The sequence below is a fragment of the Lathyrus oleraceus genome, chromosome 3 (assembly GCF_024323335.1).
Source record: "Lathyrus oleraceus cultivar Zhongwan6 chromosome 3, CAAS_Psat_ZW6_1.0, whole genome shotgun sequence".
In the NCBI taxonomy this organism is placed as follows: Eukaryota; Viridiplantae; Streptophyta; class Magnoliopsida; order Fabales; family Fabaceae; genus Lathyrus; species Lathyrus oleraceus.
The window spans coordinates 350,564,322-350,579,474 of NC_066581.1; the positions used below are offsets into that span (position 1 = coordinate 350,564,322).

The window sequence follows — 15,153 nt, forward strand, 5'->3', positions numbered from 1 at the left end:
ATTAAAGACCGTATTTGGAAGAGAATTAACTCATGGAGAGGTTGTTCGTTGTCCAAGGAAGGGAAAGAGGTAATGATCAAATCAGTTCTTCATGTTATTCCCTCTTATGTTATGAGTATCTTTATCATACTAGACACCACGATAAAAAAATTGAGAAAATGTTAAACTCATTCTGGTAGAGAGGAAGTAATAACAACAATGGTATTAGATAGCTTTCGGATAGATTGACATAACCCTAGCTATGTCTGGAGAAATTTATGGAAAGTTAGGGATATTATCACCCATGGCTGTAGAGGGAGGATTGGTAATGGGAGCAAGATTAATGTAATGTCTGAACCATGGTTGAAAAGTCCAGGAAAATGTTAGGTGTGCGCACCACAAGGCCAATGTATGTATACTATTAAGGTTTAAAGTCTTATGCTTACTAATGGTAAATAATGGGATGTTCATAAACTAAAACAATTGTTTACTCATGATGTAGTTAAGGAAAATGAGGAAGGTGCCCATATTAGAATATGTTAGTGAGGGTTGTTTGGTTTGGAGAGAGGAATAAACCAGTATCTATAGTGTTAAAACAAGATATAAGGTATGGATGAGTGCTCAAAGTAATCAAAGAGGTGGAAGTGTAGAAGGTGACTGGGGTAGCTTGTGGAGTATAAGAGCTCCACCAAAAGCTAAGAATTTACTTTAACGGATCTGCCGTATGTGCCTCCCTACTCGAGCTCAATTGCGATAGTACTATGTTAAGTGTCCTACTATATGTCAGTTATGTGAATGAGGTGTAGAAGATGAATGACACGTGTTTTTTGAGTTTACAACAACATCATAGTGCTGGAATGTGGCAGGTTTGAATGACATCATCACACCACGGTTACAAACTTTCAATGAAACGAGGACGATAATTTAGGATATCTATAGTAAATAGGATATGATGGTTGCATGTACAGTTGTTGTTATGTTATAGGTGCTTTAGAATAATAGAAATAATTGGTTGTTCAATAATGAGAAAGATGAGGCGAATAAATTAGGTATGCAAGCGTTCCATAGTTGGAATTAATGGTTCATAACACAACTTCAACTGGTAATGACACTGAACAACAAAGTCAACAGCAACCATCGTGGCAACCACCTCGGATAGGATGAGTGAAATGTAATGTTGATGTTGGATTTAACAATCAAAGGAAAACAAGAAATAGAGGGTGGTGTTATAGGGTTGCAACAGAAGGTTCATCATGGCGGGAATAACATGAGATATTGGTCATTACTCCGTCATAGAAGTTGAGGCATTGGCCTTGAAAGAAGTTATGCGGGGAGCCATTCTGATGCAAATGAAGTTTGTTATCTTTTAGAGTGATTCTCAAATGGTAATGAAAGATGTTCATGCAAATTATGATGGTAATTCATAATTTAGTTTGATTATTTCTAATATTAAGAATTTATTAGCCTTATATTCCGACTTTGAGGTAAAGTTTGTTAAACGTCAAGCAAATTCGATTGCCCACTTGTTAGCTAAAGTGATCAATTTTTGAACTAGGCGTAAGAGTTTTCATTTGATTCCTCCTTGTATTTAATAACAATTGATTATTGAAATGAATTGAGTTTGTTTGCGTCAGAAGAAGAAAAAAAAAGAGAAAATGCATATGTAAATAGATTAATTAATACAATTTTTTTATTATAATACTTGATGAAATTTACTTTTGTACTTTTGAAAGTTTTTTTAATGATGTATTAAAGATGAATTAGGTTTTATACCCCACTTCTTTTTTATTTAATAATTTATCTTTATTTAAAAATCAGTAATTCAAACTATTAAATTATAAATTTGCATTGAATAAGTTAGGTCTATATATTTTTTTAATAAAATTTTAAATAATAGTTTTTAGATAAGTGGCCACATACACGAATGGGATGGTGAACATGATAAATATTTATTTAACTTAGACACGTAACATTACATATATAATTAGAAATTAATAAAATTGTGCACATTGTTTTATTGTATGGTTCATTTATTCAAATATAGAAAATATGTGAGAAGTGTATCGTCTTCTTACTTATAGTTGGTACGACAATTAGAATTAAATTGACTTAATGAAATAGTCAAAATATATAACTCCTATATATTAAGGAGAGATCTCTCAATAAACTAACAAAGAAAGAACACTGTAATCCATTACAGGCTATTCAACAACACAATATAATATAATATTCACTTATTTAAAATAAAATGTAATAACAAATAAAATAATTGAGCATGAAGATTTGTTAGTATTTTGAGAAAAATGCACACCTACAATATTGTCACAATATATTACGAGTGGTCTAAATTTGGTTTCATACACTTTGAAACGAAAGATTAAGTTCTTCAACCACATAGCTTAACAAGTAGTCTCATAGAAAGTGACATACTTTGTCTCCATGGTAGATGTATTTGTAAGAATTTGCTTATCATTCTTCCAAGAAATAGCTACAGTTGCCATCACAAAAAATTAAATCAAATGTAGACTTCTGGTCATCAAAGCAATATGTAAAATCAAAAATAGAATAACCAATGACCTGAAATTGATCAGACAAACTTTTTATAGGTAAATATATAAACTTTGGTTCTTTGCAAATATCAGTTGGATAGAAAACAAAGTTTGTAATAATTGTGCTAATAAAAACCATAATGTGGTAAATTTTATTATTATATCCAAAAGGATTGGGTGATCCTCGCACAAAGACAATGTGAATTCACTTGTGATGGTATCCTAGTGAATAAGTATTTGCTAAAAGCACAATGAGAGATAACCCATAACTGCGTAGGGTTGTCTGAAGTTTTTAGGATTGGTGATGGTGTTTGAGAAAGCTCATGCATAATAGTGAAAAACTCTGTATATGTATGCTTTCTGGGTGAATTGAATATCCCCCCTCCCCAACCCTATAGTTGAGCAACTTATAGAAGTCTACTAGGTCTGGATACTTGGACCCATGAGTGGTTACTCTACTTCTCTCATGAGCGTGGAAACCGTTATTCACCATATTATTCGAGAGAACATAACCTCCGCCTTTGACTAAGCTTTCATACCATTAGTACTCAAGGACGTGTCACTTCCTATGTTTCATGAGTGGGAAAAGGCTGGTTTTACCCAGGCCCGACAAAGGGTGTGTGATGTGGCCCACTGGCAAGTATTACAGCCAATGTGAGCATGTTGCAATAAATGGGTGTAATTTATGATCAATGTGCAACTAGAACCACACTTTAAGCAGTGTGTTGTATTCTCCCATCCCTTCTCAGCTTCGTATTTCCTTCTTTGGCCCTTTTCATTCCAATATTGGTAAGTTTATAGGGTCTAATATAATTATATTGGTATATAGTCCCTCCAGTTTTGGTGTGCTCTGATCCAGTGGCATGAATTGGGAGTGAGTAATTAGTTCTACTAAAGAATTAGTGAATCATATGGTAATGGTAATGAACTTTGGTGTGCTCTGGTCATATAGTGGGGATCGTGAGTGAGTAGCCAATTTCATATGAGAATCGGTGAAGTGTTATCTATGGTGATGGCAACAATTTGGTGTGTTATGGTCCTAAGGTGGGGATCGAGAGCGAGATGAACCTGAGTGTTCATGAATGGTACCACATGCATAATGAGTCGGTTGTGAAGTACATTTGCATACATAATTGCATATGTACCTGATTGTTCATGATGTTGATGATTGGATGTGAGTGTCTAGATGTTGTTGTTAAGGGTGTGATACTATGTGGTTATTGATTTGTGTAACTGAATGTGTATGTTGTGATGTGTCATCTACCTTAGCATTCTTTACACTGCTTATATTTGTTTGTTGTTTCTCACCCTTTTTCTTTCATGTTGTTCACCATGGACATCTTGCAGATACTCGGGAGTATAGTTTGCTGATGTAAGTGGAAGTTAGCTCATGGAGTTTGTTCATTTAGTTTCATTGTTGTTTAGAAGTCTGGCTCTGATCTTGTAACATCGGGGTTGGGAACATTTGTTTGATTATTATGATTTGTGGGAGCTTAATTTGTTTCATTTGGTTTATGCTAAATTTATTAAAGAGTAGAATATGACAACTCTTTATTTTTGAATACCAGTTATTATGATTTGAATATTGAGACTAAAACTCTAAGTTGTAATGTTTTTATTAATTTAAATAAGATCGATACCGCTGTTATGATACCCTAAGCGAAGGTGAGTGTGCGATGACAAGTGTTGTATGACGTGGATATTCCGTTGCCTGTTTGTTAAATGTTTGTTTTGTTAAAGGTTTTGTCTTCGGTGACACCTTAGATTGTCGTGTAAAGGTTAATGTATAAGTATCGGGGTTTAGGGTGTTACATAGTGGTATCATAGTAGGTCGGTCCGGCCAGGTTTTATAATGTTGTATGTTCCTTAGTTCGCGACAAGTGAGTGAAACATTCTTGGTGCTCGTTGTTTTTATAACCGCTTTATTGTAGGAAATGGATTGAAACAAGTCAGTAAAAAGCTTCTACTTCTCTAAGATGTTTCAGGTATGGAAAGGTGGTTCATCGTATCGTTGTTCGCAAGAGTGCATGTTGATAGATAAGTCAGTGTTGTTTCCTTAGTTTGTTGAAGATGAAGATTTGAAGTTTATGTCAACTATTTCTCAAAGTCAGTGCCATTTTTGAAATTTGATGCCAATGATGAATTATTTGTGTCTGCTATGTAAGTGGATGAATTCGTGAACGATGATGCTACAGTGTTTATGATGTTAGCTTCTACGAAGGCTGGGAGTAAAGTTGTGATGGTTGAGCTATATATGGTGTGTGACTTTCTGGAATTGTTTCTAGATGATATCAGTAAATTATCATCGAAGCGGGAAGTGGAGTTTACTATAGACTTAGTATTGAGTACTAGTCCTATATTGATGGCTCCTTATCGCAAGTCTTCTTCAGAGTTGAATGAACTTAAGAAGCATCTGGAAGATCTTCTTGAAAAGAAGTTTATTCGTTTGAGTGTATCACCTTGGGGTGCACTGGTGTTGTTAGTGAAGAAGAATGATGGTAGTAGGAGTCTATGTGTTAACTACCGATAGTTGAATAAGGTTACTATCAAGAACGAGTATCAACTTATGAGGATTAATGATTTGATGGATCAATTGGTATGTTCTTGTATGTTCAGCAAGATAGATTTTTGTTCGGGTTATCATCAAATTCGTCTGAAGATTGAAGATATTCTTAAAACTGCTTTCAGGACGAGGTATGGTCATTGCGAGTATTCGGTAATCCCGTTTGGGGTGTATAACATGCATGGAGTGTTCATAGAGTACGTGAGTAGAATATTTTGTTCGTATTTAGATTAGTTCATGGTTGTGCTTATAGATGACATCTTGATATATTCTAAGTTCGATGAAGAGCGAGTAGAACATCAAAGATTTATATTGCAGATTTGAAAGAAAATCAGTTGTACGCAAAGTTGTCCAAGTGCGAGTTTTAGTTTCAAGAAGTGATTTTCCTTGGTCATGTGATTTATAGTGGTGGTATAGCGGTTGATCCGTCGAAGATAAATATTGTGTTATAATGGGTGACTCTGAAGTTTGTCACTGAAATTAGAAGTTTTCTTGGGTTGGCTGGTTACTACAGGAAGTTCATTGCAGTTTTTTTGAATTTAGCATTACCTTTGACTCAGTTAACTCGAAAGGTTCAAGCCTATGTTTGGGATGTGTATTGTGAAGAGAGTTTCCAAGAACTCAAGAAGAAGTTGACGTATGCTCCAATTTTGATTTTGTTGAATCTAAGTGAGTCATTTCTTGTATTTTGTGATGCTTCAAAGATGGGTTTGGGAGGTGTGTTGATGCAGAATGGTCAAGTTATGGCTTACGCTTCTCGACAGTTGAGAGTTCATGAAAGGAATTATCCTATGCAAGATCTTGAATTAGCAGTTGTAGTGTTCGTTTTGAAGATCTTAGAGACATTATTTGTTTGACTCTAGATTCGAAGTGTTCAGTGATCACAAGAGTTTCAAGTATCTATTTCATCAAAAGGAATTAAATATGAGGCAGAGAAGATGGCTCGAGGTTCTGAAGGGTTATGATTTTGGCTTGAGTTACCATCCTGGTAAATCTAATGTCGTAGCTGATGCATTGAGTAGAAAGTCATTGCATATGTCAATGTTGATGGTTTGAGAGTTGGAATTGATTGAGCAATTCAAAGACATGAGTTTAGTATGTGAAAAGACTTTTAATAGTATGAATTTGGGTATGTTGAAATTGGCAAGTGGTATTCTTGAAGAGATCAGAGAAGGTCAGAAGACCGTTGTGGGATTGGTTGACTGATTGGTGTTAATCAATCAAGATAAGGATGGTGACTTTAGAATTGATGAGGATGGTGTGATGAGGTTAATAGACAAGGTTTGTGTACCCGATGTACCTGAACTTGAGAAGAGTATTCTTGAGAAAGGTCATATACGTGGGTTGAGGGTTCATCCAGGTGCCACTAAAATGTATCCAGACTTGAAGAAATTGGTTTGGTGGCCAAGAATGAAGAAGGAAGTAGTTGCGTTTGTTTATGCTTGTTTGACATGTTAGAAGTCGAAGATTGAACATCAGAAGTCATTGGGTCTGATGCAACCGTTGAGTATTACAGAGTGGAAGTGAGATAACATTTCCATGGATTTCGTGACAAGTTGGCCGAAGACAACGAAAGGATGAGATTCTATTTGGGTAACTGTTGCTAGACTGACTAAATTGGATCATTTTATACCGATTAATATTAGTTATCCTTTGCAGAAATTGGTTGAGTTGTACATTGAGAAGATTGTTTCTCTGCATGGTATTTCATAGAGCATTGTATAAGATAGAGATCTAAGGTTCACGGCGAGGTTTTGGCAGAGTTTGCAAGAGGCGTTGGCTACTAAGCTTAAGTTGAGTTCCGCTTATCACCCGCAGACTGGTGGAAAAACGAATAGGACTATCCCATATTTAGAGGATCTATTGAGGGCTTGTGTACTAGAACAATGAGGTGATTGGGATAACTACTAGTCGTTGATTAAGTTCACTTATAATAATAGTTTTTACTCAAGTATTGGGATGGCCCCGTTCGAGGCATTGTATGGTAGGAGGTGTATGACACCTCTATGTTGCTATGAATCTGGAGAGAGTACGGTGATTGGACCTAAGATTATGCAATAAACTTCTAAGAAGATCAAGATGATCCAAAAAAGATGAAAGCTTCACAGATTCGCCAGAAGAGTTACCATGATAAGAGGAGGAAAGCACTTGAGTTCCAAGAGGGAGACCATTTTTTAGAGTTACTCCAGTAACCGGTTTTAGTCGAGCTTTGAACTCTAAAAAACTTATGCCGCATTTTGTTGGTCCATACCAGATCTTACAGAGGATAGGAGAGGTGGCCTGTCAGATTGCCTTGCCACCACTACTTGCTAATATTCATGATATGTTTCGTGTGTCTCAGTTGAGGAGATACCTTTTGAATTCGTCTCATGTGATCCAAGTGGAAGATATACAGGTGAGAGTGAACTTGACTGTTAAGGCATCACCCATGCAGATAGAGTATCGAGAAGTGAAGCACTTGTGTGGTAAGGAGATTGCCTTGGTGAAGGTAATGTGGGGAGGACCAGCTAGTGGAAGCATAACTTGGGAGCTGGGGAGTCAGATGAGAGATTCGTATCTGACCCTATTTCCTTCAGGGAATTTTCGAGGGTGAAATTGTTTCTAAGTGTGGGAGAGTTGTAACACCCAAAAATTAAATTAAATTATTTAATTGAATAAATTGGGTTTATTTTATTTAATTATTGGATGTTGGTGTGATTTAAAATAAATTATTTAAGTATGTGTTATTAAGGTGTGGTAGAAATAGTAAGGGGTGGTGAGAAGGTAGAGTAAATTAGAAAATAATTATAATAATTGAAAATTTAATTATTATTATTGATAAAATAAGAAATTGGAGAAAATGAGAGTTTAGGCCAATTATGGGATTTGAGGAAAGTTTGTGGTAAGAGAAGAGAAGATAAAGTTAAACTGGGAAAAAATATTAATTAAACGAAAGTAAGGAGGTTAGTATATATCTTAAAAGTTAGGACAAAATCTAGGTTTTTGGGGAGAATTTGTCAGTACGTAAAATTTGAGAAAAGAGGAAAAAGGTGAAGAAGAGCTTTTGGAAGGGAGAAGATAAAAAAGCTAGGGTTTTAAAGAAAGAAGCCATAAAAGTTACTTGATTCATCATCATTTGCTGGAAATCCAAGGTAAGGCATAGAGATGAAGAGTCCTTAACCTCATTAGGGTGCTTAGATTTTTCTTCTTATGAATGGTTTATGATGAATTTTTGAAAATTGTTGATGGATCTTGTGTTTATATGTGTTGCTATGATGAATCCATGTATGAACTATCATGAACTTGTGTGTATGAAGTTTTACCATTGATGGAGGTATGAAAGTTTGAGTGTCATTCATGAATTGATGAAATTTGTTGTTAAATTTGATGATGGAATTTTCATGGATTATGATGAAATAAGTGATGTATACAGTGTTGATTATGATGATATGTTGCATTGTTAATTAATATTTTGGGTCTATTAAAATTGGATGAATTGATTAGAATGATAAGGGGAGGTTAGGGGATGAAGAAGATAATGAATGTACGTTAAAATTGGGTTTCTAGGCAATTTCAGCATAGACCAATCGATTGGCTTCCGATTGGCTTCCTTGAGCAATCGATTGGGTCAGTAAAACTCGATAAAAATTAAAGTCACTGAGTTGAGATAATCGATTGCACCCCCCTGGAGCAATCAATTGGCTCATGTTTTGGATAGTTGACCCCTTTGTCGATTTTGGTTGTATCTTCTGTTTCGTAAGTCAAATGAAACGTGGTTTGAAGCGTTGGAAAGCTAATGCACAGAGCTATCTCATAATGGTGCTTGGTGAATTATTTGAGTTATAATCTTGTTCCTACTGTAGAAATGTTTATGATGAGTTGTATGATCAGTTGGCGAACCGTTGTGTTTATCGAATGATGTATTGTTGTTCTAGTGAATTAACATGAATAAATGCCTATGAATTTGCATTTGTTGAGCTGCTGCTATTTGATGTGTGTTCTGTTTATTGATGTCATAACATTGAATAATTATTGCATATGATGAATGATGTGGTGCCTAAATGGTTAGATGTTCATGGTGAACCTTCTGGTGATAATGCTTTTTGTTTAGAGTAATGCATCATGGTGTACGAACTTCAGTCTAGTCTTGGCGTGCTCTGGTCCAGTGGTATAAATCAGGAGCGAGTAGCTAGTTATATTAAATAATTACCTATGATGATGGTAACGAACTTTGGTGTGCTTTGGCCCTATGGTGGGGACCGAGAGCGAGTAGCCAGTTTCATATGGGAATCGGTGAAATGTTACATATGCTGATGGTAACTGTTTTGTGTGCTCTGGTCCTAAGATGGGAATTGGGAGCGAGATGAATTTGAGTGTTCATGAATGGTACCGCATGCATAATAAGTCAGTTATGGAGTACATTTGCATACATGATTGCATATGTAGTTGATTGTTCATAATGTTTATGATTGGATGTGAATGTGTATATGTTGTTGTAAAGGGTGTGAGACACTGTGGCTGTTGATTTATGTAACTGAATGCGTGTGTTATGATATGTCATCTACCTTAGCATTCTTTACATTGTTTATTTTTGTTTATTATTTCTCACCCCCTTTGGTTTCATATTGTCCACCATGGACATCTTGCAGATACCCGAGAGTAGAGTTTGCTATTGTAAGTGGAAGTTAGCTCATGGAGTTACTTCGTTTAGTTTCATCGTTGTTTAGAAGTCTTGCTCTATTCCTGTAACATCAGGGTTGTGAATGTTTATTTTCTTATTATGTTTTGTTGGAGCCTAATATGTTTTATTTTGTTTATGCTAAAGTTGTTAAAGAGTAGAACATGATAACTCTTTATTTTTGAAAACCATTTATCGTGATTTGAAGATTCAAACTAAAAGTCTAAGTTGGAAAGTTTTTTATTTTAAATAAAATCGACACCGCCACGATGATACCCTAAGCAAAGGTGAGCATACGATAACAAATGTTGTATGATATGGATATACCGATGTGTGATTGTTAAATGTTTGTTTTGTTAAAGGTTTTGTCATTGGTGATACCTTAGATTGTCGTGTAAATCTTAATATATAAGTATCAGGGCTTAGGGTGTTACAATGTTATTTTCCTTTTACGGTACCAAAACCGGTACCACAAGCGATTGGGTGACCTTGAGTTCCATATTTATAAGAGCATTGTTCAAGCCCTAATCTAACAATTGTAAGAATTTGAAAGAAACATTTGTGAAGGTTATGGGGCGAGATGACACCTTCATTATCACATCTTGGGCGAATGGCATTCCTCGCTTCCTTTTGACTCAAATAGAGAATCCAATGGCGGTCTCTTATTTTAACTATGAAGACATCACCCTTGTTTAGAGGAAGGTGTTTCAGCTCTTGGAAGAATTTAAGGTCATGATCTCTCGTACCATGATTATATTAGATTGGGTAAAGACATCAAGATAAAAAAGTATCTACCAAAGTTTGAGATCATAGTGAGCCTCACTTTATTATGATTATTTACATGTTTAGTTAATTATGTCTTTCTTTTTCCTTTTTGCAGAGAAAATGTCGTTCAACCCTCTAGATGAAAGGAAGGAACACCTATCAAGGAAGAAGGCTGAGCATCAAGGGCAACGCGCAGATGATATAAAGAGTCATCCATGCGGCCTCGTAGTGAAAGGAAGCAAGAGGCATGTCATAGGAAATGCCCCCAATTAGACATGCCCCTTCAAGACTCAGAAGCAAGGACAAAATTCATCTCCTACCCCAAAGGATGGTGCTACAGTGCTCTTGGATGAGAATAAATATGGTGAATGCTCTTTTCCAATTAGGTATGACATGTCCCATCGATCCTCGATATGGACTGATCCAACTTTTGGTGCCATAAAGTTCACTAGCCCTCACCTCCCATTCCTTGAGGATTTTACTAGTGAATATCACGTCATCCCATAAGATGGAGCCTCACAAGTTGTCTGATTTGATGTTAAATCATATGCTTAAAGGCAGTTGATGGACCACGTCTCTCATGTGAACCACACCCAAGCCATGAGTGACCTAAAGTCCAAACTCCCTATTTCCATAGAAAATTTTGCCAAAGGGAGGGATTTTTTGATGTAGTTGGTTAAAGAGCGGAATCATATGAGAGACACCATTAAAAAGGCGACATCAGAGGAAAAATCTCTTATTCTCTTAGAAAAGAGTTTGAAAGAGTCCCTTGAGGCAATAAAATTATTTTTTGCAATATTGAATTCCAAATTAATTCCTTAAGAGATAATGACTTCTCTAGACTCTAGAGCTACCATTGGTATTTTTCAGTGGAATAGGCAGTGACCAGGTCAAGAGCTATTGCGGATCTCTGGTACTTACTTAGGATTAAAAAATTCAAATGCTTTTATAGGTCTAAAACTAAGTGGCTTAAGGAGGGTGATATTAATTCTTGATTTTTTCATTATTGCATAAAGAGTAAATACACGAGGAACACAATCCTAGACTTTAAGGTGTGTGTGTGAGAGAGAGAGAGAGAGTTAAATTAAGGGGGTTGTTGAGATCAACCAAGAAGTGGTTAATTTCTTCTATAATTAGTTTAATGAACCTCTGGTAGAGTGTTTAGTTTTGGATAAGACTAGATTTTGATCCCTCTTCGCATAGACTAGTACTTCTCTCACTTCTCCTTTTTTGCTTTATGATATTATCACGACACTGGCCTATTGTGGTGAGAATAAGATCCTAATTACATATGGGTTTAATATCTCTTTTTTGTAGATATTTTTTTTCTTTTTCTTAGGGAAGATTTAGGGGTGATGTTTAATCATTTTCGCTAGTTTGCTTCTCCCTACTTCTTCACATTATGTTTTGTCACTCTGATTTTGTACTGGTCAAAAATTACAAGTGTGCATGTTCCCCCTACAAGGGTATGAAGTCTTAGATATGTTAGTAGGTTTATAACATAATATGTTGGTTAGGGCTTCCCCACAACGACGAGAAGCTCTGTACTCAGATGTTTTAAGGTAGTTTAGGAGACCTACTCACTGAGGTGAGACTCCCTGTTGATGATCAGTGCTGCTTGGTAGAAAGCATATGATTATAAGACGTCGTGTGTTAAGACTGAATGAATGTTATGCTCTTTAGGGTGTAGAGGATGTGTATCACTTAGGGTCTGTCCCTTCTCCCTTTGAGTGGAGGTGTAATTATAGAGGCTTCTAAGGACTAGAGTTATGTTGAAAGGGTTATCACCCACTCAATCAACAATGAACAATTGAATCCCTATTCCTAAGGGAGTTGTGGGTCAGTTAATGATTTTGTCTTTCTCTCTTCCCAAGAAGAGTCTTATCCCACGTTTCCCACTTAGGGGCAATGGGAGGGCGTTAGGAAAGGTGATACCTTCGATTAGGAGACATTCTATCGTCGCCTCCTCTAAGGTGGATTAAGGACATTTCCCTAGGGCGAGACCTTTTACAAATATAACACTACAAATTCCAAAGATTGACCCCCCCTCCCAGTTAGGGGATTTTCGACCTATCTCCCTTATGGGATCTCTCTATAAGCTAGTTGTTAAAGTTCTAGCTACTAAACTTACTGAGGTGATGAGCAACCTCATTTCCCTAAACCAATTTGCCTTTCTTAAAGTTAGGTTTCCAATATATGGGGTGGTGGTAGTGAATGAGTTGGTGTATTTGGAAAAGAAAACTAAAAGTTTTTCCTAATTTTTAAGGTGGACTTTGAAAAAACATATGATTATCTTAGTTGGAATTTTGTGGATTATATAGTTATTAGGTTTAGGTTTAATGTTAAGTGGAGATCCTAGATGTGTGCTTGAATTTTCTATAGAAATATTGCGGTTCTAGTCAATGGTTTTCGAACACAATAAGTTAGCATCCAAAAGTGTTTAAAGCAAGGTGATCCCCTGACTATTTCCTCTTTCCTACCTGTGGCAGAAGACTTAAGTGGATTGTGTTTTCAAGGTAGTGGGTATTGGTTTCTTTTCTAGGCTTAGAGTTGGTTGTTTAGATCTTATTGTATCTCATTTCTAGTATATGTATGAAACAATCATCTTACAAGAGGCTGAAATTGATAATTAAGGCTATTCTACAAGGTTTTGAGCTTGCCTCGAATGTTTGAGTCAATTTTCAGAAGAGTGGTCTCATTGGGATTAATGTGGATCCTATCTTTTGGGACTTAGCTGATGATTTTCTTAATTGTAATAAATAACCCCCCTTTAAGTATTTTGGGTTACCGGTGGGTGCTAACCCCCATAATATTTCTACTAAGAACCTCTAGTTAGTCTTATTTCTATTATGTTAAGATTGTGGACACATCTGTATGTTATCTTGGAGGTCGGGTGATTTCACTCAACTCGATTATTAATGTTATTCCTATCTTCTTCGTGTCTAACTTGAAATTTTCCATGAATGCATGAAAGAATATTTTAAGGATTCAAGGAAGGTTCCTCTAGGGAAGAATAAAGAAGACTCTAATATTTCTTAGGTTAAGTAGGTCGATGTTTGCAAATCCAAACACAAGAGGGTTTGGGAATCTAGGAGTTTTGTTAGGTTAATTTGACCCTTTTAGCTAATTAGAGATGAATCCCCATCTCAGGTGCTTATGGTGTTCAGTGTGATATCTTTGTTAGACGATAGTATCGATCTAGAAGGGGGTTGAATAGATCAGTTTTTGAAATTTAGCGCTTTTTAAAAATATTTTCAACAACTGCGGAAGCACCCTAGATTATAATCGTCTAAACGATCCGTTAATGGAAAGATCGGATATGCGTGAAACCGAATGGAATAACTGCGATAGAGATAATCAACCACTATCTAAATCAATCGATTAACTACCACAATCCTTGATATCTTTACCTCTAATAATGCATTAACACAATAAGAGAGCAAGTAAAATATTACTAGATTTGTGTGAGATTAATTTTATCGAACACTTGGTGAGCACTCCACACCAAGTTTCAATTTCACTCAAATTGAATGTGCAGAATTTTACTCAGTTGCAATTAAAGTGATTGCACCAATTTATTGAACAATTACTATACACAACAATCAAGCGATATTGATTTTACTATTAATTTCACATAAAATGTAATTAATGCAAAATTTAAAGAGATAAGAGAAAGAGAGAATAAGACTGGATTTGTTGAGGTAGTTTCCCTGTCGTCCTCGCTTAGGGTACGTCTGCCCTCAATTCTAAATCTAGAATTGAGATGTTTTTATTAACATGTTGCAAAGTCAATACAAGAGAACAAATGATCACCACCAATCAACCTCTAGTGTTGTTTCAGATTCTATTCGGTTCTCTCCCCTTGATTCGAGTTGAACCAAGTCCTTCAAGCGCTTCGAACAAACCTCCGGTTACCGCTACCTTATTGCAAGAACGCCACGTTCTCTAAAACTTCAGCTCGGCTGATTTCGATCGCAATTCGTTTGAACCCTAAGCTTTCTTCACAATCCTCTGGTTACCGTTACTTATTTGACCAAATCCACCATCCTTCAAACTTTTCACTCGGCTGAGTCTGTGAAGCAAAGGTTAGTGCAAAAACCCCTAATTCTGGGAAGACAAAACCCCAATGGTTTTATTCAAGAAAAACCCACACAAAGCCTCAACCCAAACTAAGATTACACAATCCTATTTGGACGTTATGACCACAACAATGCACAATGCTCAACAAAGATTGTTATGTGTGATTATTGAGAAATGCAATGAAGAATGAAGATGAAAAGCACTTTGGTGTATATCTTTTACTTTTCTTATTCATTGTTGAAGAAGAGACTCTAGAATCTTTATATGATGCATGGATCAAATAACATACATAACATAATTATTTTGCAAAATTACACAACAGAAAATTAAGTCCAATCAACGACCACTCGACCTGTTCATACAGGTCATTCGACCTGTATGGACTAGAGGAAAAACTATTCAAGTAAAACAAGCGATGAGTCGACTCAAACAGGGGATGAGTCGACTCAAACATAGTTTTTCTGAGGTTGAGTCGACCTATGACTCGACCTGTTCAGACCCGTGGCTACATGGTTCAAATGAAAATAGGCAATAAGTCGACGCAACATGTGGATGAGTCG

General features: G+C 36.0%; 1 protein-coding gene across 1 annotated transcript; it reads left to right on the forward strand.

Annotated features, from left to right (window-relative positions):
* The first annotated feature begins 6,015 nt into the window (after positions 1-6,015).
* LOC127131241 (uncharacterized) lies at positions 6,016-10,786 on the forward strand. Its single transcript, XM_051060171.1, has 3 exons — positions 6,016-6,141; positions 7,346-7,556; positions 10,629-10,786. The coding sequence occupies exons 1-3, from the start codon at positions 6,016-6,018 to the stop codon at positions 10,784-10,786; spliced, it is 495 nt and encodes a 164-aa protein (XP_050916128.1).
* The last annotated feature ends 4,367 nt before the right edge of the window (positions 10,787-15,153 follow it).